The 24,624-nt window shown below is 52.4% G+C and overlaps 8 protein-coding genes across 8 annotated transcripts; 6 read left to right on the forward strand and 2 right to left on the reverse strand.

The window, feature by feature from the left end:
• Positions 1 to 2,124: 2,124 nt before the first annotated feature.
• J4E90_009361 (uncharacterized protein) lies at positions 2,125 to 3,873 on the reverse strand (the record flags this gene model as incomplete). Its single annotated transcript, XM_051438880.1, has 1 exon — positions 2,125 to 3,873. One exon carries the CDS (start codon positions 3,871 to 3,873, stop codon positions 2,125 to 2,127), a length of 1,749 nt encoding a protein of 582 aa, XP_051287543.1.
• A 259-nt stretch (positions 3,874 to 4,132) lies between these two features.
• Positions 4,133 to 4,764, forward strand: J4E90_009362 (uncharacterized protein; the record flags this gene model as incomplete). Its single annotated transcript, XM_051438881.1, has 3 exons — positions 4,133 to 4,179; positions 4,271 to 4,555; positions 4,608 to 4,764. 3 exons carry the CDS (start codon positions 4,133 to 4,135, stop codon positions 4,762 to 4,764), a joined length of 489 nt encoding a protein of 162 aa, XP_051287544.1.
• A 352-nt stretch (positions 4,765 to 5,116) lies between these two features.
• Positions 5,117 to 6,133, forward strand: J4E90_009363 (uncharacterized protein; the record flags this gene model as incomplete). The annotated part of the gene is made up of 4 exons (XM_051438882.1): positions 5,117 to 5,378; positions 5,433 to 5,653; positions 5,705 to 5,896; positions 5,945 to 6,133. 4 exons carry the CDS (start codon positions 5,117 to 5,119, stop codon positions 6,131 to 6,133), a joined length of 864 nt encoding a protein of 287 aa, XP_051287545.1.
• A 797-nt stretch (positions 6,134 to 6,930) lies between these two features.
• Positions 6,931 to 10,146, forward strand: LOS1 (pre-tRNA nuclear export protein; the record flags this gene model as incomplete). Its single annotated transcript, XM_051438883.1, has 3 exons — positions 6,931 to 6,942; positions 6,999 to 9,582; positions 9,632 to 10,146. The coding sequence occupies 3 exons, from the start codon at positions 6,931 to 6,933 to the stop codon at positions 10,144 to 10,146; spliced, it is 3,111 nt and encodes a 1,036-aa protein (XP_051287546.1).
• A 4,236-nt stretch (positions 10,147 to 14,382) lies between these two features.
• Positions 14,383 to 15,627, forward strand: J4E90_009365 (uncharacterized protein; the record flags this gene model as incomplete). Its single annotated transcript, XM_051438884.1, has 1 exon — positions 14,383 to 15,627. The coding sequence occupies one exon, from the start codon at positions 14,383 to 14,385 to the stop codon at positions 15,625 to 15,627; it is 1,245 nt and encodes a 414-aa protein (XP_051287547.1).
• A 1,809-nt stretch (positions 15,628 to 17,436) lies between these two features.
• On the reverse strand, positions 17,437 to 17,691 carry J4E90_009366 (uncharacterized protein; the record flags this gene model as incomplete). The annotated part of the gene is made up of 2 exons (XM_051438885.1): positions 17,437 to 17,620; positions 17,687 to 17,691. The coding sequence occupies 2 exons, from the start codon at positions 17,689 to 17,691 to the stop codon at positions 17,437 to 17,439; spliced, it is 189 nt and encodes a 62-aa protein (XP_051287548.1).
• A 5,138-nt stretch (positions 17,692 to 22,829) lies between these two features.
• On the forward strand, positions 22,830 to 23,987 carry J4E90_009367 (uncharacterized protein; the record flags this gene model as incomplete). Its single annotated transcript, XM_051438886.1, has 2 exons — positions 22,830 to 23,215; positions 23,279 to 23,987. The coding sequence occupies 2 exons, from the start codon at positions 22,830 to 22,832 to the stop codon at positions 23,985 to 23,987; spliced, it is 1,095 nt and encodes a 364-aa protein (XP_051287549.1).
• A 30-nt stretch (positions 23,988 to 24,017) lies between these two features.
• Positions 24,018 to 24,384, forward strand: J4E90_009368 (uncharacterized protein; the record flags this gene model as incomplete). Its single annotated transcript, XM_051438887.1, has 2 exons — positions 24,018 to 24,023; positions 24,064 to 24,384. The coding sequence occupies 2 exons, from the start codon at positions 24,018 to 24,020 to the stop codon at positions 24,382 to 24,384; spliced, it is 327 nt and encodes a 108-aa protein (XP_051287550.1).
• Positions 24,385 to 24,624: the final 240 nt, after the last annotated feature.

Here is a 24,624-nt window from a genome sequence, read left to right on the forward strand (position 1 = left end):
CAGGGTACGTTATGGACAGTGACTTATGACAGCTTCCTACTAAGTCTTTTTAGTAGTACTTGCACCACGTCCGCGCCGCACCACGGATATCACAGCAGGCCTCGAGGCGCAAAGCTGGTATGCGGTCACATATCGTCTGACGCCGACGTTCGCGCACATATACAAGAGTCATTAAAGAGAGGCGCACACGTAGCGCCCGATTGCTGTGGAAGCGCATTGCCGCAATCCATTCTGGAGCGCATCCCAGCAAAAGACGACCCGAGGCTCGCTATGGAGACTGCTACCGAGCTGCCTGAGCCTCTTTCCCGTGACTCTGACTATTGCGAAATTGTGACCTCAACTGCTGACAGTTCCCATCCCATAATTGACTCTCTAGTTTCAGACATTTCCTCCGCTTTGCCACAATCTCCAATGAGGCGCACCCGACACGAGGCGATCAGCATCGGCTTGGCGTTAGCTAAAGAGGCTTTCGCAAGTTACAGGACACAACAGAAGGAAGAGCTTGCACGTGTCTCGCTGTTCGAGTGCAGCCAAAGAAAAGCCTTGTCAGCGTACCAATATTGTTCAATGCAACAATTGGGAGAACAGCTTGAGATTGATAAGAACGAACGGATCGGACAGGTAAGTATAATTCGTGTTGATGTGATATACGTCAGCTGACTCAAGCGATGTAGCACAATGAGGACCTGGAGCGATTAGAAGAACGACAACTTCTCGCTGAACACGACCTGTTGAAAGCACAAGCTCAAGAGACACAGAACGTAGCAACAGCCCTAAAGTATATTGAGGCGTATTGCCTACGTACGAGAAGCAACCAAGAGCGTGTGCATGCTGTGTCGGAGGAAGACTTGAAGAAGCTGGACCACCAAAGATTGATCCAACAGGATCTTCCCAGACGACACGCGAGTGCAATCAACGTCTTACGAGCAAGGCAAGAGATGGACACCGCACGAAGACTAGAAGCACAAGAAGCAGAGCTGCAGCAATTTGGCATTGAGCACGAGAGAAAGAAGTTTGCAAAAGAAGCGGAATATCAGAAGGAGCTGGCAAGGCTTGAAACCGTTATCGAATTAAGAAGGAAGAGGCTTCTACAAAGGTGGGATCTCAGGTTTGAAATATGGCGGCGAGACTGGGAAGCGCAGCACAACACGACTCTGACGGTAGAACTCGAACACGAAGACTGGCCACCTCGCAAAGCAGATCACACGATTTCCATACCCGAAGCAAGTTTGCTAGCTCAGTACATCAAGGCCGCGGCATGATGCGACGGCCTTGGCTGCTCTTGATTTCTGAAACATCGCACCTCCCGTCTGTGCGATATCTGTTCGTTCCACTGACGTCGATTTGGGCAGCACCACCATTTTCGTCAGCATCTTACAGCGTAGCGAGGCGTTTACTTGAACACAAATGCTCAGACGCGCAGTCATTCTCCATCCTTTGCGGCATCGGCGGGTTTCCATCTTCGCGACTTTATACCCTTTTTGTACCTTTGCGAAGACGCATTTTCTTCACACGGTTTTTAGATGTTGTTATCACGAGAGATGCTCCGCTTATATGTAACAGACCAATCTTGTTTGATTGGATAACTAGATATACGTTATATTGTAATGAGATGATTTACAATGAAGTCTGCAGCCACTGAACCCACCGTCTCTGGAAAGCCAAAATATAAATGTAACGATACTTCCATAGATCTGGTCTGGCCCAGGCGCCCACACTAGAATAAGGTCTCTGCCAATACAATCTCATCGACTAGTGAACCATAGCTTTGGGCGTGAAGAAAAGGTGTGGCAGACTAGGACTAGCAGCCCGATCGCCTGGATCCTACGGAGCTTTTCCCCGCCCCTACGGCGATCGAGTAGCGACCGAACGCCGTTCGCTAGAATCGACGGCTTGGCATGATTGACAGGCCGAATGGGGAAGTTTGCGATCTGGGGTTCATGGCAGAAGTATCGGACGCTCCCGTATTTGACATGATTTAATTACTATTTGGGTATCTTGCTGACTCGTGAAACTCGTGAAACTCGTGAAAACATCATTGACGGCCATCACATCGGGCATGGGAAAACCTCCACCAACTTCCACAGACGATTGCATTCGGCAGCTCTGACAGGCATCGCTGTCTTAGCCACGAGAGAGATCGCTGTTGTACTGCTCAACGGGAGCTAGCATGTCCCATTGTAAACTCTCTTGGGCGTCTGTGGCTGGTGGCAGGTGACCCAACCCCATCGCCATGTCCATCTCAGCGTCATCCTTCATGAGTGAGAGCTGGTCGAATTGCTGATCGAATAAAGCATTTTGCCCATCCATGCTCTTCAAGTCAGAATATGGTAACATCGGCATGTTGCCCTCCATTAGGTATGGAGCAGGCGTCTCTGGGATGCTGGGCGTAGCAGAGTCGAACATGCTCATTGAGTCGTCGAACCCACCAATCCAGAACTGCCCCCCACTGACAGCATCGCGCTCCTGTATCATGTCTTCGATCTCGTCCTCGAGAATATAATGCTCTGCGAGCAGATGACGGCGTAAATCACGGTCTATGTAGAAGCGGTACTCGCACGTCTTCACCAAACAGGGCACCTCGCGGCCTTGCTCATAGCCAACACCGGTAAGCATGGTAAGCATCGAAGGCTCCGGCTTCTTCTTTGACTTTGCGGCCTTCCGGAGCTGCTTGCGGTTGCCGAGACCAAGATGATTTTTCCGAACATGCTGATCGAGAGACGACTTGGCCTTGAAGGAGGCGCCACAGGCATTCTCTCCGTTCCAGGCTTGGAGATCTGGGTGTTTTGAATTCTGCAGAGCATCGGGGGTACATGAGTACCTGAACTGCTTGTCGTGGACCGTCTGAATGTGAACAGTGAGGTTGTGTTTCCGATTGAAGACACTCTCACAGCCTAGTCTGGGACAAGGGAACTGCGTTTGGTCTTGTGGGTGCCCATGGACGGTGTCGAAGTGTGTCTTGAGATTGGATGCAGTCTTGAACTTCTGACCGCACTGTGTACATACAGGTGGGTGACACTCGGCTGTGTGCACGTTCAGCTCGTCTTTTGTCGCGAAAGACGGTAAGTGTGGCGGGATGGTGGATGTGTCAACAGACTCGCTCTGCATTGTGTCCGCGTCTACTCCAGCCGTCGCACACAGCACGCAGAAGTGGCCCTGCCCTTGTATGTCTGCATGTGTCTTGCCCATATGCCGTTGTAATGCGCCCTCAGTCTGAAAGCCACTCGCGCATTTCTCGCCGGTCTCTTGATTCACGTGAGAACAAGTGAAGGGCTTGACGTCCATGTGCTGGATCTTGACATGTGCCTCCAACGCCTTCGCCTTCCTAAAAGCCTCGTTGCACGGGGGGAAGTCGGTACAGTAGAATTTGGATTCGTGGACGTCTCTGTGCCTCTGGAGCCTGCCGTTGGAGGTGAAACTCTTGCCACACCCGGTCCAATCGCATGTGAATGTCCGCTCGGTCGCAGGGTCGCTATGGGCGTTCTTGAGGTGACGCTGTAAGTGGTCTTTACGAGGGAACGTCTTGTTGCAGCCGGGCTCGGTACAGATAAATGGTCGCTCCTTGTTGTGGCTTCGCATGTGTGTCTCGAGGCGACATGGTCGGTTGAAGCGTTGCGAGCAGGTTGGGCAGACGTAGTTCCACTGGCGACGGGCCTCGCTCTCTGCCCTCAAAGTGCCGTTGTCGGTGAAATTGACCTTGTAATCAGCAGAGTCGTCTGTCGCATAGTCCTGGTCGGGTGTGTCCTCCGCAACACCTCCGAGAATGTTAGCCTTCAGGATCGACGTCACGGTGATCGGGGTTACGGTACTGTTGCGAGACCTCTTCTGCTGCGCCACACCAGCGTCTTCGGTGTTCCTCCGTTTCGGCGCCATAGTATTGCATACAACGTGCGCGTGGTTGCAAGGCGGCTCGTGGATGCGCAGAACCATGGACGAAAGTCGAGCTCCACTGTATTTTGCGACCGCCAAGATTTCCCACGCTAGTGCAGACGCCGACCCCTGCGATTTCTGATCGCGAACTTTCTTTGCCAGTCGCATCGCACCAGGCATACACCCCATACTCCACGCGTACCTCTCCATCTCTCGGCATCCCTTCCAGAGACACACACGCGCGTATAAACCTGCTGCAAACATGTCCGACTATGGCGGTGACGACTACGACGGCGGCGCCGGTGACATGTACGTTCAGCTCCATCTCTGGGTTTCCTCCACCGGGCGCATCAGCTAGGGGAACGGTAGGAGACAGTCCCGCCGATTCTAACTTCAGTAGTGACGAGCCCCTCATCGAGTTCGACGAAGAGGCCGAACCTGATCTGATGGACGACGAAGACGACCAGCCTGGCGGCGGTGAAGACCCAGACAATGCCGAACCCAACGACGACAACGTAGTAGTATCTGGCGATGCCAACGCGGCAGCTGCTGCCAAGGAAGCCTCCAAGAACACAGTTACAAGCGAAAAGGACAAGAAGGTTCCGAACGACAAGCGCACAACCACCCCATACATGACAAAGTACGAGAAGGCACGCGTCTTGGGCACAAGAGCACTTCAGATCAGGTAGAATACCTTGAGAGTGAAGGTGTATGTACAAGGACTAATGAGATTGCAGTGGTAACGCTCCTGTGCTGATCGACGTAGAGGGAATGACGGATCCTCTGCAAATTGCTGCGAAAGAGCTCCAAGAGAAGAAAATTCCCCTTGTTGTACGGCGGTACCTCCCCGATGGTTTCTACGAGGACTGGACTTGCGAAGAGCTTCTGACATGAAGCGTGGTGTGGCTGATTGCATTTGCTATGGAGTTTTGTTTGGCTAAATATGGGGTATTTCGGCGAAAGGAGTCTCTAAGTGGTTGCGCAATTATATCCCGAGTCTCACCCGATCTCCGTTAATTCCAAGCCTTGTCCGTTGCCTGTGCGGATCCGCGGATAAGATTTCTGTAACAAGCCAAAGGTCTAGAGGGAGGTGGGGTAGCTCGACATAGCTATTCGTCCCCCGCACTAATTTCAGGCACAACGTCACTCAATGCGCCTGCTCACAAAACTTCCAAGGGCCCCTAGAACTGCGTTTGCATTCCAACCTCCTACTATTCGTTTTTCTCGCTATACCACATTGTCCAAGATGTCTTTCGAAACCACAGGCACCATTGCATCCTTCGGCGGCAAGCTTCTCAAGTTGAAGCACAAGTCCTCAAGCACAAACACCGACATGGAGCTGAACGTGTTCCTGCCTCCACAAGCACTCAAGTCCGGCGCCAAGGTCCCAGTTCTCTTCTACCTTTCCGGCCTCACATGCACCGGCAACAACTGCTCAGAGAAGGGCTTTTTCCAGCACGGCGCAGCCAAACATGGCATCGCTGTCGTGTACCCTGATACTTCACCGAGTGCGTGCCTACCGTGAGACTATACGCGGAGCATTTGACTAACCCACTCACTAGGGGGCCTACAGATCGAAGGTGAAGACGAGTCATACGACTTCGGGTCAGGAGCAGGTTTCTACGTCGATGCCACCAAGGAGCCATGGTCAAAGGGCTACAACATGTACTCATACATCACCAAAGAGCTCCCCGAAGCGCTGTTCTCGTCTTTCAAAGAGCTAGATTCCAGCAAAGTCAGCATCACAGGGCACAGTATGGGTGGACACGGGGCATTGACACTGGTTGGTCAGCTGCTTGCATACCAGGAGGACTAGACTGACCACCATTGATAGTTCCTCAAGAACCCCGGCATGTACAAGTCCGTCTCTGCATTCGCACCCATCGCCAATCCCATCAACTGCCCATGGGGCCAGAAAGCTTTCAAGGGATACTTTGGCGAGGACCAGCAACAAAAGTGGAAGGAGCATGATGCGTCAGAGCTGGTCAAGCAATGGAAGGGTCCTCTTGAGATGCTCATCGATGTGGTGCGTCTCATATGCGACAGTCTTGTATCGTTTTACTAACTGAGCTAGGGCACTGGAGACAACTTCTACAAGCAAGGCCAGCTTCTACCGGAGAACTTCGTCAAGGCAGCCAAGGAAGCTGGCAATGACAAGGGCATTCAACTGCGCATGCAGCCCGATTACGATCACAGCTACTACTTCATGGCCACATTTGCTGACGATCACGTCGAGTGGGCAGCAAAGCATCTAGGCGCATAGTAAGTAGACGTGACACCGATTGTAATAGCAGTCTGCTCACTACTACAGAAGCGGCTCGTGTATCAGAGAGAAACTATAGAACCTAATAGAATCCGTACACATCTGGAAAGACTTGACTACTCATTCGTGATTTATTGGGTTGATCAACTTTTTGCACGTGAACACCGAATTGTATCTCAGCTCTTGCCGCCGTGAATTCGCCATAGAGTGCGGGCTTCAAATGTATAAGCATGATAGAGGGACGACTGCGTTGCTGGCTCTCCATATGGGGACTCTCATACTTGACGGGCACCTGATTGCTGTCTGAAAGCAGCGTGAATGACGATTATAACTTCAGCAATGCGCGTGGCGGTGTCGAAACCAAAATCTCGTGCGCACGTGTCACACGGTCAAATTGGGCGCGAGAACATCCCACCAGGCCCGGGCTTGGCGCTGCCACTTCAGTCATTGCACAGCTGTTTTCGGCCTCGACGCCTCGACGAAGACGGAGAACAACTTTTGCTTTTTCCAGTCGGTACCCTAATCGCCTGGCACATAGACCCTGAGCTCTGGCCATTGTTTCTTTCACGCACGAACCCTTGCACACGCCGTACGTCAGCCCCTCGTGCCCCGCCTCTGCCTACACCGCTGTAACGCTTTCATGATGCAGTCTTCCACAGTTTGCTCCATGGTCCGGTAGCATACCAATCCGCTCATAGTTCCTACCCCACCACGTCCGATGTACAATCTATAGGGCAGACCACACCGACTCAACCTGTGACTCAACCCTGCTTGCTCAGCTTTGACAACACGAGGAAATGGAGGGCCAGGTACGTACCATTGTTTGCCCGATCCATGAAGCATATACTCACACTCCATGTCAAAGGTCGAAAATGCCATCCAGATCGCCGCAAATCCGACGTCGAGCCAGGAGCTGCGCGGTCAGGCTATCGAATACCTGAACCAGCTCCGTGCCGAAGGCTCCGCATGGCAAGCTGCCCTCACACTCTTCGCGCGCGACCCTCGTCCCACCGACTTTGTCCGCCATACGTCGCTCGACCTTGTGAACAACGCGATCCAAGAACATCGCCTCGATGAGCAGAGTCTTGCGTACATCAAGGATACACTCATGGGCCATATCCACCGATCCTACGTCCCGGGCAGTGGAGCTGCAGACACAAGCCATATCCAGAACAAGCTGATGCAGACTGTCACTTATCTCTTCGTAGCTCTATACCCTTCCTCATGGCAGTCCTTCTTTGACGACTTCCGTGCCTTGGCTGGCGACCAGTCTACCATCGGAAACGTCAATACAGCCACGACGTTGCTATACCTTCGTATGCTCGGTCAAGTGCACGACGAAATTGCTGACCAGTTGGTCGCCCGCCCAGAGGACGAGAAGAAGCGCAACACAGAGCTGAAAGACCTCATCCGGCAACGGGACGCGCAGAAGATCTCGTTATCTTGGCAAGAAATACTCGCGAAGTGGAGGGAGACAGACCTGAATCTTGTGAAGATGTGCCTGGAGACTATCGGGCGCTGGGTTAGTTGGACCGACATCAACTTGATTGTCAACCAAGCCATGATCACAACTTTCCTGGAAATGGCGGGCCAACAAGGAATCGCTGATCCCGAGAGCGCTGCTGGAAAGGTGCGCGATGCGGCAATCGATACATTCTCAGAGATCGTCGGGAAGAAGATGAGCCCATCGGATAAGATTGAATTAATCACTTTCCTAAATCTTTCCGAAGTCGTCGGCCAGCTGATCAGCAGCCCAGCTCTGGCCGATTTCAACAGCTCGAACTACGACAACGACCTTGCCGAGACTGTCGCTAAGCTCGTGAACAACATCGTATTCGATATCGTAAAGATACTAGAGAACGAGGCTGTCGAGGAGCATGTTCGGCAACGCGCAGACGATCTCATTCGCATCTTCACGCCTTACCTCTTACGTTTCTTCGCTGACCAATACGACGAGGTCTGCTCGACTGTCATCCCATCTCTTACAGATCTTCTTACGTTCCTCCGCAAATTGCAAAAGAAGTCTGGATCGATACCTCCACAATACGCCGCAGTATTACCACCCGTTCTAGATGCGATCATTGCAAAAATGAAGTATGACGAGACAGCCTCATGGGGTGAGGAAGGCGAACAGACAGACGAAGCAGAGTTCCTCGATCTCCGCAGACGCCTCCACGTCCTGCAACAAACAGTAACCGCCATCGACGAGCCTTACTACATCGAGACACTCAGTCGCTTAGTCAACGGAACCTTTGGACGCCTATCTCAAGGCGATCAATCCCTGAACTGGCGCGACCTCGAATTGGCTCTGTATGAGATGTATCTATTTGGAGAACTTGCAGTCAGAAACCAGGGACTGTATGCGAAACGCGAGCCCTCATCGGCTGCAGCTCAGCAACTCGTGAATATGATGAACAGCATGGTCGAATCTGGTCTAGCAAACTACCCGCACCCTGCTGTTCAACTGCAGTATATGGAGATATGCGTACGCTACTATCAGTTCTTCGAGCAGAATCCTGGCCTCATCCCCAAGGTACTTGAGAATTTTGTCAACCTTACCCATAGCAACCATGTCAAGGTCCGCTCGCGATCCTGGTATCTCTTCCAACGCTTAGTCAAGCATCTGCGGGCCCAACTGGGCAACGTATCCTACGACATCATTCAAGCGGTTGGAGACTTGCTTGCCATCAAAGCTGAGCTACCAGATACTTCAGAAGATGAGATGTCGTCCGATGAAGAGGATCAGTCGGCGGATGCGCTGTTCGACTCGCAGCTGTACCTTTTTGAAGCCGTGGGCTGCATCGCTTCGTCCAACACCGTCTCCGCGGAGAACAAGAGACTCTACGCGCAGACCATCATGAGCCCTCTGTTCTCAGACATGCAACAGACTCTTCCCCAGGCGAGGAATGGTGATGAGCGGGCTATACTCCAAATCCACCATATCATCATGGCCATAGGTACGCTAGCTCGAGGCTACTCAGACTGGGTACCGTCAAACAACAACAGCGTCGCGCCCCAGAGTGAGGTGGCGGATGAGTTCGTCAAAGCATCTGAAGCTATCCTCGTCGCCGTTGAATCACTGAACTCATCTGGCTCCATTCGACACGCTGCAAGATTCGCTTTCTCGCGCATGATTGCCGTATTAGGCTCGCGTCTGCTACAACAGCTGCCATCCTGGATCGAAGGGCTCCTTTCTTTGAGTTCTTCCATGGACGAGATCAGTACCTTCCTCAAAGTGCTTGGTCAGGTCGTCTTCACCTTCAAGTCAGAGATCGCTGGCATTCTAGATACCGTCATGAGTCCAGTCTTGCAACGCATATTTACCGCACTAGCTGTAGTTCCTTCGGGTACAGATGACGAGATTCAACTAGCTGAGCTCCGTCGAGAGTATCTGAACTTCATCGTCGTTGTTCTCAACCAAGGTCTTGGGTCTGTGTTCGTCAGCAATGGTAAGTCGACGACATCAAATATAGACTTGACACTGCTAATGTTCCGCAGTAAATCAAGCGACATTCGAGCCCATAATTTCTTCGATCGAAACGTTCGCTCGCGACACACACGACTACCCTACCGCGCGCCTTGCAATCTTTGTGCTTATCCGCATGATCACGGTGTGGGGCGGACCCGACAAAGTCGGGCCTGGCGCGAACGCAACACCCACATCTCCCGACACTGCTCAAGCACCATTGCCGGGTTTCGACAACTACGTGGTAGATAAGTTTTCTCCGTTGGCATGGTCAATTCCCGCATCTCCGGGCTTCAACTCGAAAGACGCGCAGGCAAAGCAAGTCCTTTTTGAGGCCGCCAACCTGCAGCACGAGATCATTAAGAAGGTTGGCGAACCGTATGTGGAGCGACTCAAGAGCGATCTCGGTGGCATGGGAGTGGGCGACGACGGCGCGGACCAATACCTGCGCACCCTCGCCGGCTCGTTCGAGGGACCGAAGAAAGAAAAGGAATGGCGCAACTTCTACGTTCAATTCGTGGATCGCATGCTTGCAAGCCGAGGTTGAGCTTCGATACCTAGTCGGGTTTCGGGGATCATAGTGGAGGTGGGATTTATCAGTTTGGCGTAATATTTGTCCATCATGAAGGCGGCATCATTCTGCATCGTAGCGGGCGCCAAAAGGCTTGGTATTGAGTTTGATTTCCGTGATAACCCCAGCAGCTAGCTCGCATCTTCGTAGTGCAGCCTCATTACAAGATAGATTTCCCATCATAGTATACATCAAATGTGTTTGCAGTCTAATACTGTGCCTCATAGCATGATGATAGCATGTCATAGTGAGGGACGAGTAGAGATGCGAGCCTCCGGACGCGATGTAGTCGCACCTGCCGCTTCAGCCCTACACTCTCGCGCTGCACCAACTTCACAACGGCACTACCCTCCAGCTTCCTCCACCAAACCACCAATTCTAAACCCGCCTCATCCCGGCCCGAGCCTCTCATCATTCCCGCAAGCAGTGACGCACGAATGCCAACATGCAATGTGATAGAATCGCGATTTCTCCACATGTCGCGAAGAATGGTTTAGCAAGACCCGCCCAAGCGCTTCGTGTTTCACCCCACACAAACCGATTCGTCAGGAACGCCCCAAATGCAACCTGACTTCAGGAAGCGCGCTCCTAAAATGTCGAGTGGAAAGTTTATTTAGCGCTATGCTAAGGACTTGCTCTGGTACTACGCCGCATAGGATGAGGATGCGGAAGCAAAAGAAGCGTCGTTCGCTGTGCGCGAACTATCAGCCTCATCCTGACGTTACTGTGGTCGCTCGTACCGCGTAATCAACAATAACAGCATGAACGTCAGCGACGTCTCGCGCTGGAGCTCGTTCCACCGACACAATATGGACTCAACAGTCGTATATTCAGATCATCCGAATCAAGCCCAACCTGAGTCGAAATCAACATCGGTCGAAGCGACTGTAAAGCGGACGCCGAGTTGGCCAGACGAAGCACAAGCATTGAAGCAGCGCACCTGGATCTCATGCTTGTATCTTGTTGCGGATGTCATCCTTGTCTTGCTTCCCGTATACTTCGTTTGTCAGTTTGCGACAGGAGCCTCCCCATACCCGTGCTGACATACTATAGTGCTCGGCATAGCAGTCGTAACCCTGAATGGTAAACCTGTTGCTGGCAATGTTTTTGCAACTAAGGTTACTGCAGCTATCCAGCTTGTCCGCAATCTCCGCTTCCAGATCTTTGTAACCTGCTGATGTACTAAGGGCCCGACTATATTTCCCATCATGTTCGCGGCGATAAGTGGTCGTAGTATGAAAATGATTGCAAGATACCTAGCGGAGAAAGGCACCAAACTTAGCGTAAGTCGAGTGAAGCATACATACGATGTTGCGCTAGTCATGATCACTGACTGACTCGTCAGAATCTCGAGCTACTCATGGCAAGCCAGTCTGTATGGGGAACGATCGAAAGCCAGCTACTGATGCGACGAATTACCGTTGTTGGTGCGAATCTGCTATTTCTTTGGACAATGTCCCCTCTAGGCGGTCAGGCATCACTACGTTTGATGAGCAAGTCCACCTATACGATAGCAACTTTCTCTCCTCTTCGTTACCTTTCCACTGGCCCTGGTAGCGCCGCGTGGGCAATTAGTAGCGGTACCTACGTTGAAACCGATGGAAGTCTGACTCAAGTCGAAGCATTGTATGCTGCCGCATTATTGGGTTCCGAACAAGTCAAAAACGGGCCACAGGATATCTGGGGCAATGTCAAAATACCGTACCTTGAACTCGGCGGGGGCAGCAAAGACAGATGGACCATTCTTAATTTAACCCAACGACGCCCTGAAGATTACGTCTCTTTGATCGGCATACCTGTCATCGGACGCCCCGTGGATCGGGACGGGAGCTTTAGCTTGGAGACTTCTCAGCTTACCGTACAGTGTGAGCCATGGGTATCGCGTACCGTGGAAAACAGAACCGACTTTACTGAACTCGAGAAGCTCGTGCCGGGCCAGATATGGCAGAACATGTCAGATGAGAATAGCCCTTGGGGCAACGATAGAGTAGCCGGAGGAAAGCGCTCGACATTCTTTCTACAGACAGACCTTCCGCTCACCAATGGAGGTACTGATGGAGACGGCCGTTTTGATGCGTTTGCTGGTTACAACAACACATCGATGACGAACCAGGAATTTCCCATGCGAAAGCTCACGTACGCCTCCAGCTTGGGAGTCGGACCACTTGGAAACACAAGTCTGAGTATCACTAACTGTTCTCTTGGTCAGAGTCACACTGAAACGGTGGTGGAGTGCAACAAAGACACTTGTGCTGCTGTCAAAGTCCGTCCGTCTCAGTCAGACTTGCGAAATACTCATGTCACTCCCTTCGACCACATCCTGATCTCGCAACTGGCTCTAGCTGCTTTCCCTAAAGCTTTCGGTTGGTCTAGAGGATCTAATCCGACCGAGCAGTTCATCTACAACACAACGTCCTTTCAATTAACCTCACCGACTTCGAATCTGGGCATTAATCCAAGTTGGGTAAACCTGACAGAACTAAGCCCGGAGGTTTTTGCGAAACGGCTATCTCTTGTTCTGAACACCTACTACCAACTTACGATTGCACCAAACGCATATCTTGGAAACCTTCCACAAAGCAACTCGTCGGCTTTCGGTCTTGATACCAAGCCAGTAAACGATGTCGATGTCTACCTACTTCAAAACGAAACTACCCAAAACACTACCTTCGCAAACTGGTTCAGACCCTTTAATCTGGCGACGTATGACTCAGGAATATTCTTCATCGGAGCGACGACAAACGCGACAATTAGTAGGACACATGACATCTACCTTTGCAATTTCGCTTGGCTGAGTCTGTTGCTCGTAGCTGCAGTTGCGATATTTCTGGTCGGCGTTGGGTCGTTGATTCTCAAGCGGAAGACACTTGGTCCGGAGATGTTTGGATTTGTCACAAGCATGACCTACGAAAATCCATACCTCGATCTACCTGCGGGAGGCAACACCTTGGATGCTATGGAAAGAGCAAGGTTGCTGAAGGACGTTGATGTGCACGTGGGCGACGTACGCGCCAGTGAGGACATCGGGCATATCGCATTCGCTGCGGGCACACCGAAGCGCAAACTTGAGAAAGGCCGCATGTACTTTTAAGAGGCAGCCTCCGTCTCGTCTCGGTCCAGTCTGTGGCGCAGTAGCTCTTCGTCATGCACGATGTGGGCCCCCCCTACGAGGAAAAGGGTACGGCGATTCGTTGAGTCTGGACAGCTCTAATTAACATCACCTCAGTCAACAAGTGCGACACACCCAGGAAGTAATTGCCTATCCTGGTGTTTAGGATATGATGGGTCAGTGAAGATGGGCCTCCAAACAATTTGATCATCCCTCCAGGGCAGCAAACGTCCGCGTCATCGTTCATCGACGCAATACCCACAGCTAATGGTAATCGGCACCCTGGCGCCGTAGCTCAGCCAGTCCCTTGCGCGATTCGAGAGAAGATGTGTCAGTCTTTGAGCGGATGCTAGTGAATACAAGCGTCGACACCAGGCGCAGTGGAGCGAAACCCAGAAACGAGCAGCCATCGGCGTCCGCGAAAGAGAAAGCGGCTCACCAATCGGCCACGTTGGACAGGGATCGTGGAGTCTGAGATGCGACGCTCCATAAAACACAGGGGTACGGATCTTCTACCGGCCCGCTAAGCGACCATGCCTTAACCAATGGCTGCTCAGATGCAACATCGAAACGAAACCTCCCCCTTTAGGCCCTGCACCGACACATGGTGATCCTCGAATCCACGTCTTCATGGCCTTCCCACTTAGGCGTCGACGCATAACGTACATGCGTCGGCTTTGCACCATTTTCGCATTCCCTTGGCTGGGAGCCTCAGCATACCCGGACCGCCCGTTTCATCCCGTAGACGCTGGCCGCTGTGGACCACCAACGTCTTCCATGTACCTTGTCTTACGTCTACACTGTCACCCTCCAGTATGGTCGTTTGATTAGAGGATCATTCGAGCATACGCATTGTGGAGGTTTTGGTGGCGGCACGCGATGGCTATAGTATCCACACCACGTTGGTGGTGGCACAAGTATAAGACACGATCGCTTCTTCGCAGCATGATTTTCCCATCACAACTCACGCTCTCTTAGTAGCTTCTACGTTCTTTGCATTGCAGTATCATTTACACGACTAGCAGGTCTAGATCACTTACATTCTCTACAAACATCTATCGCAATTGCCGTTGTACAATTTCCCCATTCCAACCATCAGCATCATGTCCGTCCGATCCACCGTTATGGCTGCGGCCGCTTTCTTCGCCATCACCAACGCCCATATCATCATGGAGCAACCTGTTCCGTACAGCGTTGACAAGATCGACAATGGCCCTATCAACAAATCCCAATTCCCCTGCAAGAGCAACCTTGGCTTCACAGTCTCCGAGATGAACAAGATGGCCGTAGGAGAGCAGCAAACAATCAAGTTCAAGGGCACAGCTGTCCATGGCGGCGGTTCCTGCCAACTCAGCGTTACCATGGACACCGAACCTACCGAGAACTCCAAGTTCAAGGTTATCAAGTCAATTGAAGGTGGATGCCCTGGTGTCGATGGCCAAGTTAGCGAGTACAGCTACGAGCTTCCTGCCAGCATTCCCAACGGCAAGGCTACCTTTGCATGGACTTGGTTCTCGAAGATGTCGGGAGCCCCAGAACTTTACATGAACTGTGCGCCTATCGAAGTTACTGGTGGCGCTAGCGATGACTCTGCTTTCAACGAGCTTCCTGATATGTTTGTCGCGAACATCAATGAGGGTTGCACCTCTCCTCAAAACTTTGCTACCAAGTTTCCCAACCCGGGTTCAAACGTCGAGAAGGGTGCTACCAACGACTTGGAAGACCCTACTGGTAGCTGTGGAGCTACTGGTTCCACTCCTGCTGAGCCATCTTCCCCTGCTGGTGGCGAGTCTTCAGCTGCTCCCTCATCTCCTGCTGGTGGAGAGCCATCTGCTGCTCCTACTTCTGCGAACGATGGTCAGTACCATCCTGCCCCTACCGCCCCCGCCGCGGGATCGCCATCTGCCGTTCCCACATCTGTTACTGGAGGCGACTCATCTGCTCTCCCACCTAATGGCGGTGGTGTCTTCGCTCCCGGAGCTTCCAGCGGTGCATCCATCGCTCCCCCAGCCGCACCCACAGTGCCATCGACGTCCACCACACTCGTTACTGTTACCGCCTCACCCACTGCTCCCTCTCCGGTCGCACCCACCGTTCCTGCTGGAACCGGCTCTCCTGCCGCTCCTTCTATGCCTTCAACTCCTTCAGCTGGTGGCGCGGGCACTTGCACCGAGAACGGCTCTGTGGTCTGCAACGGCGCCGATCAATTCGGCCTCTGCAACAACGGCGAGGTCGTCTGGCAAGCCGTCGCAGCCGGCACAACCTGTGTCAACGGCAGCATCACAAAGCGTGGTTACAACGGACGCATCGCTCGTCCTCGTTGGTCCAGCCGCCGCGTTGTCAACTAAACGCACAATGCCTCATGACACGCATCGCTCACGACACATATTGAAACATGACTGCATTCACACACTCGTTTCTTCCACCTTTTTCGACCGGGAATGTGGTCTGGGACCGAACTTTCCGCTGTACATACCCAAAGCTTTTCTTCGCATCTATTGGCGTTCTGTGTTGGGACTTTTCGAGATTTTCGAACGAACACCAAGGGGCTTGAGTATCGACAGGGTCACAAGGATGCCTGCCGGTAGCCAAAATCACCCTCGGTTTAGAAGCCTTAGAAATGAAACACGATTTCTGATACCATGCCTTTTCCGATTTAATTGCGTGACTGTAGCATCTGTCGTTCCTAATGTGTATTGAAATCGGCTGAGAGGTAATTTGCCAGTTGTCGAAATAGTGGGCGTTGTTGGTTGATTGACAGCTTGATGATCCTACAATTCGTTCATTTCACACTACATAAAACTTGCTCCTGTTAACCATCTCGTTTATCTATCGCAACACTATCAGCCCTCATGTCTACCCAGCATGCGCACAAACGTATCCCATTCTCTCATCCACTCCAGTCCACCCTCGAATACCCATCCGCCTCCCTGAGCCAGATCACTAATCAGGCTCGGAGCGCGGATGTCTTGAAACCTCGCATGCTTGACCATCACAGGGCCCTCGAAACCCGGACCCCGGCATCAAAGCCGCACAAGCATCATCCCACGACAAATGATGTGAATCATCTTAGATCTGGAAATAGAAGTAGGCTTGCTCAGCCACTATACTAGCTAGTGTCAGGTACTAAACCCTTGATATCCATGGAGTGGGGTTGGTGGGGGTGTGGCGCAGTATGGACGAAAAAGGCGAGGGCGATGTTTCCAAAGTTGGGATATGCCTAGATGCAGAACGATTGGGCGATACAAAGAATGTCTTTGGTGTTTGCGAAGTGTGGTGCGCTCATAAGTAGAGAGACTAAGCCCCAGGGCAGGTTAGTAGTTCAGAAGTAAATATGTCTTCATTGCGCGTGTTATTCGACCCCATATCAACCCAGAACCTTTGAATGCCAAGTATATCCTTCGCAGGAGCCAAGACTCGCAAAGCTATCGGTCGGACAGAATGTTGTGCGACTCCTTCTTTGCACTGGCACACTATCGTCGGAAACCCCATGTCGCTGGTGAAGGTGTTAGCTGTTTGGTCGAAGCCACAGAACGAGCTTTCGTCGATACAGCTCGATAAGTTCGCGGTTTGAGGAATGGTCGATAGTGCCCAGGTGCCATGGGGGAAGGTTGCATTGCTCAGCTTTGGAACCTGTTTAAGGCAGTGACGCGTTGCGCAGGAACTTAGCTGCTCTATATAACATAAGCGATAAAGAGGTGTACAAAGCGATAGAGCACGAATAGTAAGATTATGAAAGCTATGTGAAGCTGGCTTCTGAGCTTATGATGTCATGATCCAGATACTCATGTCAGCTATTGAAATGACCGTGTCATTATAAACTTGATAGCAACTTGTGTAACCGCACAAATCCAAGGGCATTTTACCGTCGCTTACCGATTGTGGCATGGTGGCAAAGAGGGACCAACCCCTATTTCGTGCCGTGGCGATCGGCAGAATTGAGACGAACTCCGGGGCCATCATCGATTTCATCCCAGCCATCAAGCCCATGTTATAAGCGACCCTTACTGCAGACCCTTTGATTTGTGTGAAGTATCTAAGTGTACCGCTCTTCGATTCGGGATATCTACCCCCCGTGGAGTGTGTCCGCCAGACCTGGCCGAATGCGGCTAGCGGCGCAAATTTCCTCAGAAATGCGGGACAGCGGTGTGAAGTTTTCAGGCCTTGGCCCAATGCACTACTCCTGGCTCGCTCGAGGGGCGAGCTTCCACGTACTTGGCAGTAGTGAAGGCTTCCCATAGGTCCGCGAGGAAAGATGTCTTCTTTTGCGCAATGTACTTGTCCCCAAGCAACGGCGCAATGGCAAACGTAGCCTCTTCGCAGTGATAGAAGGGAATGCGCCTGGGCTGTCAGTTTCAGATCCAACACTAGTTAAAGCGAATCTACTTACGGGAAGATGTGATGCACGACATGGTATTCAATGATGCCGTGAAAGATGTGGCGTCCAATAAAGCCGAATTCGCGATCCACAGTGGACATGGCGCCCTTCTGGTAAGTCCAGGCTCCATCTTCGTAATGAGGCGCTTCTGGGTGCGTGTGGTGGAGATAAGTGATAGCGACTTGCATGGTTAGTGAATGCTGTTTACACGGTTGGGCCAAAAAGATGCTTACCGATCCAATGGTTCATCCAGAGGTAAGGAAGACCGTACAAGAAGAAAGTGTTTCGGTAGCCTAGGGTCTGAGCGACTTGATAGAGGACTGCAAAGACGGCCACGATGCCTGCGTTGGATAGAAGGACGTATGGCTGCTCTTGACGAGTGAAGACGGGCGAAGTGGGATCGAGATGGCTTTGCTTGTAGGTCGGCACGGTGGATCGACGGCCTCTGGTAAGGCTTTGTGCGCCAGCTCCTGCGTTGATCAGGATGTAGGCTGGCCATCCGAAGAGCTGGTGAATCGCCAGAGTGAAGAGACTGACGATGGGTGTATCCGCCGCGTCGTGGTCCACGAGGCGTGTCAAGAAGCTCGGTTCGGCCTTTGACTCGGAGGTTGGCTTGCGGTTGGGCACGAAGACGGTGTCCTTGTCCATGTGGTTTGCGTAACGGTGATGACGGGAATGGCTGAACTTCCACGAGAAGAATGGGACAAGAAGAATGCTGTGAAGGACCCAACCAACTGCCGCATTGACTTGGAGATGGCTTGAGAAGGAGTCGTGGCCACATTCGTGGGCCAAAATCCAAAGCCCTGTGAAGAACAGACCTTGGACAAAACTGTAGAGGACCCAGAGCGGAATGGCCCAAGACGACTCAAGACGTGTCAAGCAGACGGCAGAATAGAACAAGGCGCTGACCGCCACGAGGTCTCGTGCAACGTACGAAAGGGATCTCAGAAGAGAGCGTTCGAAGCATTTTTCTGGGATGGCTTCTCGAAGAGCCTTGATTCCGGGCACAGAGGCATCTCCAACCGGTGCCATGTCCGGCGAGGTGAGCGTCTGGGTTGTGGTTGCACTCATGGTGGGTGGTGGAGGAAGAATGTGAGAGAGACGGAGAAAGGAAGAGGAAGGGAGAGGGCACGATTATCTACTCAGACGACAAAGCTGCACAGTCCTAAAGGGCCCTTGGTGCGTTCTCAACAAGGCAAGACGAAGACGCTCAGTGGATCAGATTGGACCCCTATGTGGAGTACAGTGTTGCGGAAAGTACCTAGGTAAGTCCTGGACTTAGCTTTGGAGACAAAGCTTTAGTCTAGAGCGGCCCGACGATAAAATCGAGGGATGGAATGCTGGAGCGGCACGCAAGGCCCGTTTACGCGCAAAAGTCGGTGTGAAAGATCAAGAGCAACCAAACGGCGTCCGCGTAATTGCTCCTTTACTCGACAGGGCTGGGCGGCCGTTGGAACGGTCTACACATGGCTGCCAATCTCGTACCCAACGTGAACAAGACTGCAGATCTCATTCGCGTCAGCGACCCACATGGAACCAGGAGTGTTTGCTCAGTTTCGGCGGTTTTCATATCGCAGGTTCTGGCCTAGCTATCCAAACCATGTATATACCATTGATAAGTACCGGAGAAACTGTTTGAGATTGAGTTTGCGCAACACGGCGGCTCAAAACGGCTTTTTACACGCCATGGCGTCCGTTGCCACGCTTATCTCACAGCGCGAGGGCCCGTATGCTCAACAGACGCATCCTAGCCATAGAAAGCAGGAGGGAGGAGTCTTTGTCTGGGTAGCAAGCAGACTAATGCTACCACTGTGGGGTCCCGATGTCGTGGTCGCAGGAAAAAAAGGGTTCAGGCACATTTGCTGGACCCTGGAACTAGCTCCGAAACGACTTGGCGCCTCGGTAATCTCTACCGCCTGTGCGCCTCCACGCGCCCTCGGCTCTTCGCCTCTTCGTCGTCCATTTAACCATACTTTAACTTTCGGCGGCCATGCTCAGTGAGGCTGTACCTCGATTCTCTGCATGCCGTTGCTGCAAACCTAATCGGCCGGCGCGAGAACGCACGAGAATGTTGTATGGGGTATTCCGACACGCACGGGCCACCTCACCTGGGTAGCATTATCTACACCGGACACTTTGGTCTTCTCGCCAAGCGTGCCCGATATCTCCCTTTGACCCGATGCACGTTTGGGATGACGCTGTCCTGCAGTCAACAGGCATCGCCAACATCACCATCGTTTTGTGTCTCTCGTCTCAAAGCACGTCATGTGTTATCTTGGCTAGCTTATGTACAACATGGGTCCGTATAGCCGTATTCGCACCGACTAGCCTCCGCACTCATCGAGCCGCTTGACAGCTTCCGCTTCACAGCTTCGATAGCGCACTAACCTCTTCCACGAAGCCTCGCTCCCACGTCTCGAGTCCTGCTCTGGGGCACCAACCCAGTCTCTTAGCGATTTCACTGCGAGTCCTGCATGTGCTTGCGAATCCCAGCTCAGCAACTTGCTCAACACCACCAGTCAAGAGTTTGGCTCCATCGGCGAGACAAACAGACCTTACCGTGTTACTCTTGACTACGCCGGCGTCGAATGCTGCATTTGCAACCGCCTGCGACACCTCGATCCACGTGTGACGCCCATGTGCGCTGAAAACAACGCCTTGTTTCCCCTTGGGCAGAGAAGCGCCTCCCTTTGACAAGATCTCCACGAGTACCAGCTCGTAGAGCTCTGCCAGGTCCTCGATATGAACTAGAGCAAGAGATCAGCGTGCGTTTGTGACAGAGATTCGGCGGTAATAGTACCGTTGTCCCACACGCCCTTGCCGTCACCGATAACGATGGCTTCCCCTTCAGAGATCGCCGCTCGGGCCAATCGAGGAACTTGCAGACTACGCTTATTCCACAAGCCCGTTCCAACCTAGACGAGGTGTCAATATTGTGCGGGGCCGCAGTTTGCGGGGAGGCGTCGCTCACCCCGTAGATCAATGGAGACATGAGAACGACAGTCTTCACGCCTGACTCGAGTCCAGCATCTATCATGCCAAGCTCCGTTGTGCGTTGAATGTACATTTTTACTGTGTTGCGCGACTTCTCATACGCATAGATGTTGTCCCTCGAGTCGTCGAATTCCAGATCGGGGTTGGATTCAACGTGAACACCCGAGAGTGGCTGGTCCGCAAGGTTCGAGACACCTGAAGTGTGGACCATCCAAGCATCTTTGCCAGTGGACTTCTGGCGCACCGAAAGACCCTCGATAAAGGCCGCAGCACTGGCGAGATGATAACCGAGCGTCATGTTGAAGATGACGTCGTACTGACTTGCTATCTCGACAAGGTGGTCAGTATCGTCCAGACCTTCGAAGCCGATAACCTTGACCCTGTCACCAAACGCAGCGTGGAGCTGTGCAACTCTTTCTTGGCCTCGAACGAGACACGTAATATCAGCGTCTTTGATCGCTGCATGTTTGCTGCGAAGCAGTTGGTGGAGCACACTGCCCCCAATGTATCCTGTGACGCCGGCAAGCAGAATCCTTTCCCGAGCCATGATTGGAAGATACGACAACGTGATACAAGTACGAGATATCGGCGATGATGATATATTGGCGGTCCGAGGATTGTCTGGGAAACCTGCCTACTTTTGAAGTGATGATTACTAAGAGGGTATTCAGACAACGGCTGGGTCAATACTATGCACCTCGATATACCTGCTCTACGTGGGCGAAAGACATCATCTTGCCCGGGGCCTCGCACTCCAATGGAGGCAGCGGAGTTCTCTCCGGAACTTTGCTTTGCATCGGTACTGCATTCCCGCCGTTGGAACTTTGTCTTAACAGAGTTTCGCTATTCTCCCGATACGGCCCGCTCCATCGGCATGATAACACATCTAGCTGCTGACGCGGCTGAATACAAACTCAACACCCTTGGTGACTGCACTACACAACTGTAGCATGGAAGAATTTAGAGTCATGCAGCTAGGGCAAAGTCCTTCATCTCACACACCCATATCTCCGAATAACGCATATGGCATTCATCGGCCTCATTCAACATGATACCTCATGATAGCTGCAGCGGTGCGGGCCGAATACCAAGATCACTGCAACCAGGCTTCCTACATCCCAGTCGCCTTGATTGTCTGGTGTTCCTTATGCGAAGATAGTTTTTGGCATCGTTCGTGTCGTTAGTATTGCGATAATCAGAGGTGACTCGTGGTCTGTGGGCTACGATGCAAAGAGGATAGACCGGATGTAATTAGAGTACGACACCACGCGCACATAGACCGTGTTGTCAGCACACACCAATCTCTCACCGACCTGGGGGCGATCCCCAATGACCTGAACCCAGGCCCGGTGCCCAAAGTCAACACCATCCTCGTGGGGTTTGTCACATGTCAGTGGATGTTACCGTATTACGGCAACTACTTGTTTGGTGCAACAAGTGCCGATTGAGATAAGACGACGCAAAAAGCCAAGTTCTGAGCACCCAATAGCCACGGAAAACCAGTCAGCTTACTCTGACCGGCCGTCTAGCTAGCGTCGGCCGACTGCCGAAGTATCTACCTGGATATGACGAGGAACGTGGGCGAAGTCAAACAGAGAATGAAGCTAGAAACACATGCACTGGCGTTACGTGCATAGGGCGAACAGTCCTTGAAGTTAATCGACACTACGCTACGTCACTGAGGCTGAGATCCGTCGTATTCAACAGCCTCAAGTCTAGTCGCATTGCCGACGAAACTTGTGCCCATGATGCTTCCGGGTTAAAACTTGTCTGTAGTCTCGTTGAAAGAGTCGGTATATTCACTGAGTCATTTACCCTACTGCCGGTCGGTTTTCGGTACCAGACTTGTGGGGGTCTAGTTTACCCTCCACTGATCAGCCTGCGATCTAGCAACTAGTGTATGGCAATCGTCTGGGGACTCTGTATCAACCTAGCTTTGAGGGTCTCCAGGTTCTAACCACGGCGATCCCCAACGTGCGTGAAATTGGCGGGATCGCAGGGGGAGTGACTTCGGGAGAGTATTATAGCGATTGATCAAACGACCTGACTATAAGACGCCACTTCCACGTTAGGAGCCGTTAATCCAACGCTTCATCTCAAACCTCTTCATCGTATCTACCTTGATCGCTCACAATGAACGTCTCTACTCCAACTTTTCCATGGCATCTCATGCCGACCATGGACTCTCTCCCTTCTGCAGAGCAGTTCTCCACCATCGAGATGCACCCGCGCAATATAGTCGCAAGTCTCTTGGCCATAGTGATCAGCTTTTCTTACCTTCGATCTGTTACGAAAAAGACTGGCCTTGAGCGCTTCCCCGGACCGTGGTATGCGCCCTATACGGCCCTGCATCTGCGATGGCTCTTCGCTCGTGGCACGATCCATGAATATGTCGAGAAGATGCACAAGCAGTACGGCGATGTCATCCGTTTGGGACCAAGACAGCTCTGGATCTCTGATAAGGGAGCTATGAAGCAGATTCTTCTCACGATTGATCTACCCAAGGTTACCATGTATGCTGAGATCTCGAGAGACAGAAAAAGCCCCGGTCTCTTTGGAGAGATGTAAGTATCAGTCTCCCGTATTTCCTTGCGAAAGCGACGGTAGCTGACGCCGAAACCCCACAGCCGCCCCGTTCCCCACCGCAACCTCAAGAAGTTCCTCAGCCCAGCTTTCACTGTCTCTTCTGTCGACAAGCTAGACACGTTCTTCAAAGCGTGCACATCGATCTTGCTCAGCAACTACTACACTGAAGTCGACAAGGCTATCGCTCAAGATGCCAAGTCCAACCCCAACGGCGACTTCGAGACTGACCTTATGCGTGACTTGCACTGTCTTGCGCTAGACATCATGGGCGAGTCGTCATTTGGTAAGGGCTTCGGGCAGATCGACAAGATCTTCGATCCCAGCAAGCTGTTGTCCGGCAGGGACAAGCGCTGGAGCAAGATTCCCGACGCCATCTTCAATGGTCAGGCGAAGAGGTATGGGTTGGTCTTTGTGAAGAGATTCCTCAGGCGCATGGGATATGAGTGGGAGGTTGATTGGCCCAAGGAGATGACGTCTGCGATTTGCGAACTCGTCGACGAACGCGCGGCAGCTCAGGGAGGACACGAGAACAAGAAACGTATCGATGTCCTCCAGCACATGTTGGACGAGGGCGCGCGACCAGACACGGGAGAGCGTATGTCGAACCAGGACATCATCGATCAGATGTCTGAGCTCCTTCTCGCTGGATCGGAAACCACGTCTGGTACGTTAGATTCGTCCATGCCCCATTGCCACTCCTTAGCTCCTAGGTTGCGGCCTTCAAGTTTCCCTCTCCACCGCGCATCATAGTAGCTAACGAGGCGCCTTAGGAACCATGGCATGCCTGTTTGTGGAACTCGCACGAACCCCCGCCGCTCTCGAAAAGCTACTCGCTTCTCTTCCCGTCCTTGGCCCCAATGACCCCATCCTAGACTCAAAGACGGTGCGCACAGACCCACAATATCGCTACCTCGAAGCCTGTCTGAAGGAGAACCTGCGCATGAACCCCATTGCCTCGGAACTGGGTCGCCGTACCACGAACCAAGGCCACAACATCAACGGCAACGAGATTCCGCCTTACACGATTGTGTCGGCCAGCTACAGAGCGCTCCATCGTGATGAGAGGTACTGGCCTCAGGCGGAGAGGTTCTGGCCGGAGCGGTGGCTGGAAGGTGAGGAAAGAGAGGACGCACCCGAACCTGAGTAAGTCGCCCTGGTGATGAGACGAGATATTCGATGTGGACATTTTCTGATGTGAGATTGTAGTCTGGATGCTTACTTTCCATTCTCCAACGGCCGACACAATTGTATCGGACAAAAGTATGTTACCTTATCCCTCATCTTCTGCTGCGGCAGCGCACTAACATGCATGGCCAGCTTCGCATACGCAGAGATGCGCACAGTCTCGGCCAATCTTCTTTCTCGCTTTGCCCTCGAGGAGGCTGGA

The sequence above is a fragment of the Alternaria incomplexa genome (genome assembly GCF_024043165.1).
Source record: "Alternaria incomplexa strain BMP 0042 chromosome Unknown scaffold_15, whole genome shotgun sequence".
NCBI classification, from domain to species: Eukaryota; Fungi; Ascomycota; class Dothideomycetes; order Pleosporales; family Pleosporaceae; genus Alternaria; species Alternaria incomplexa.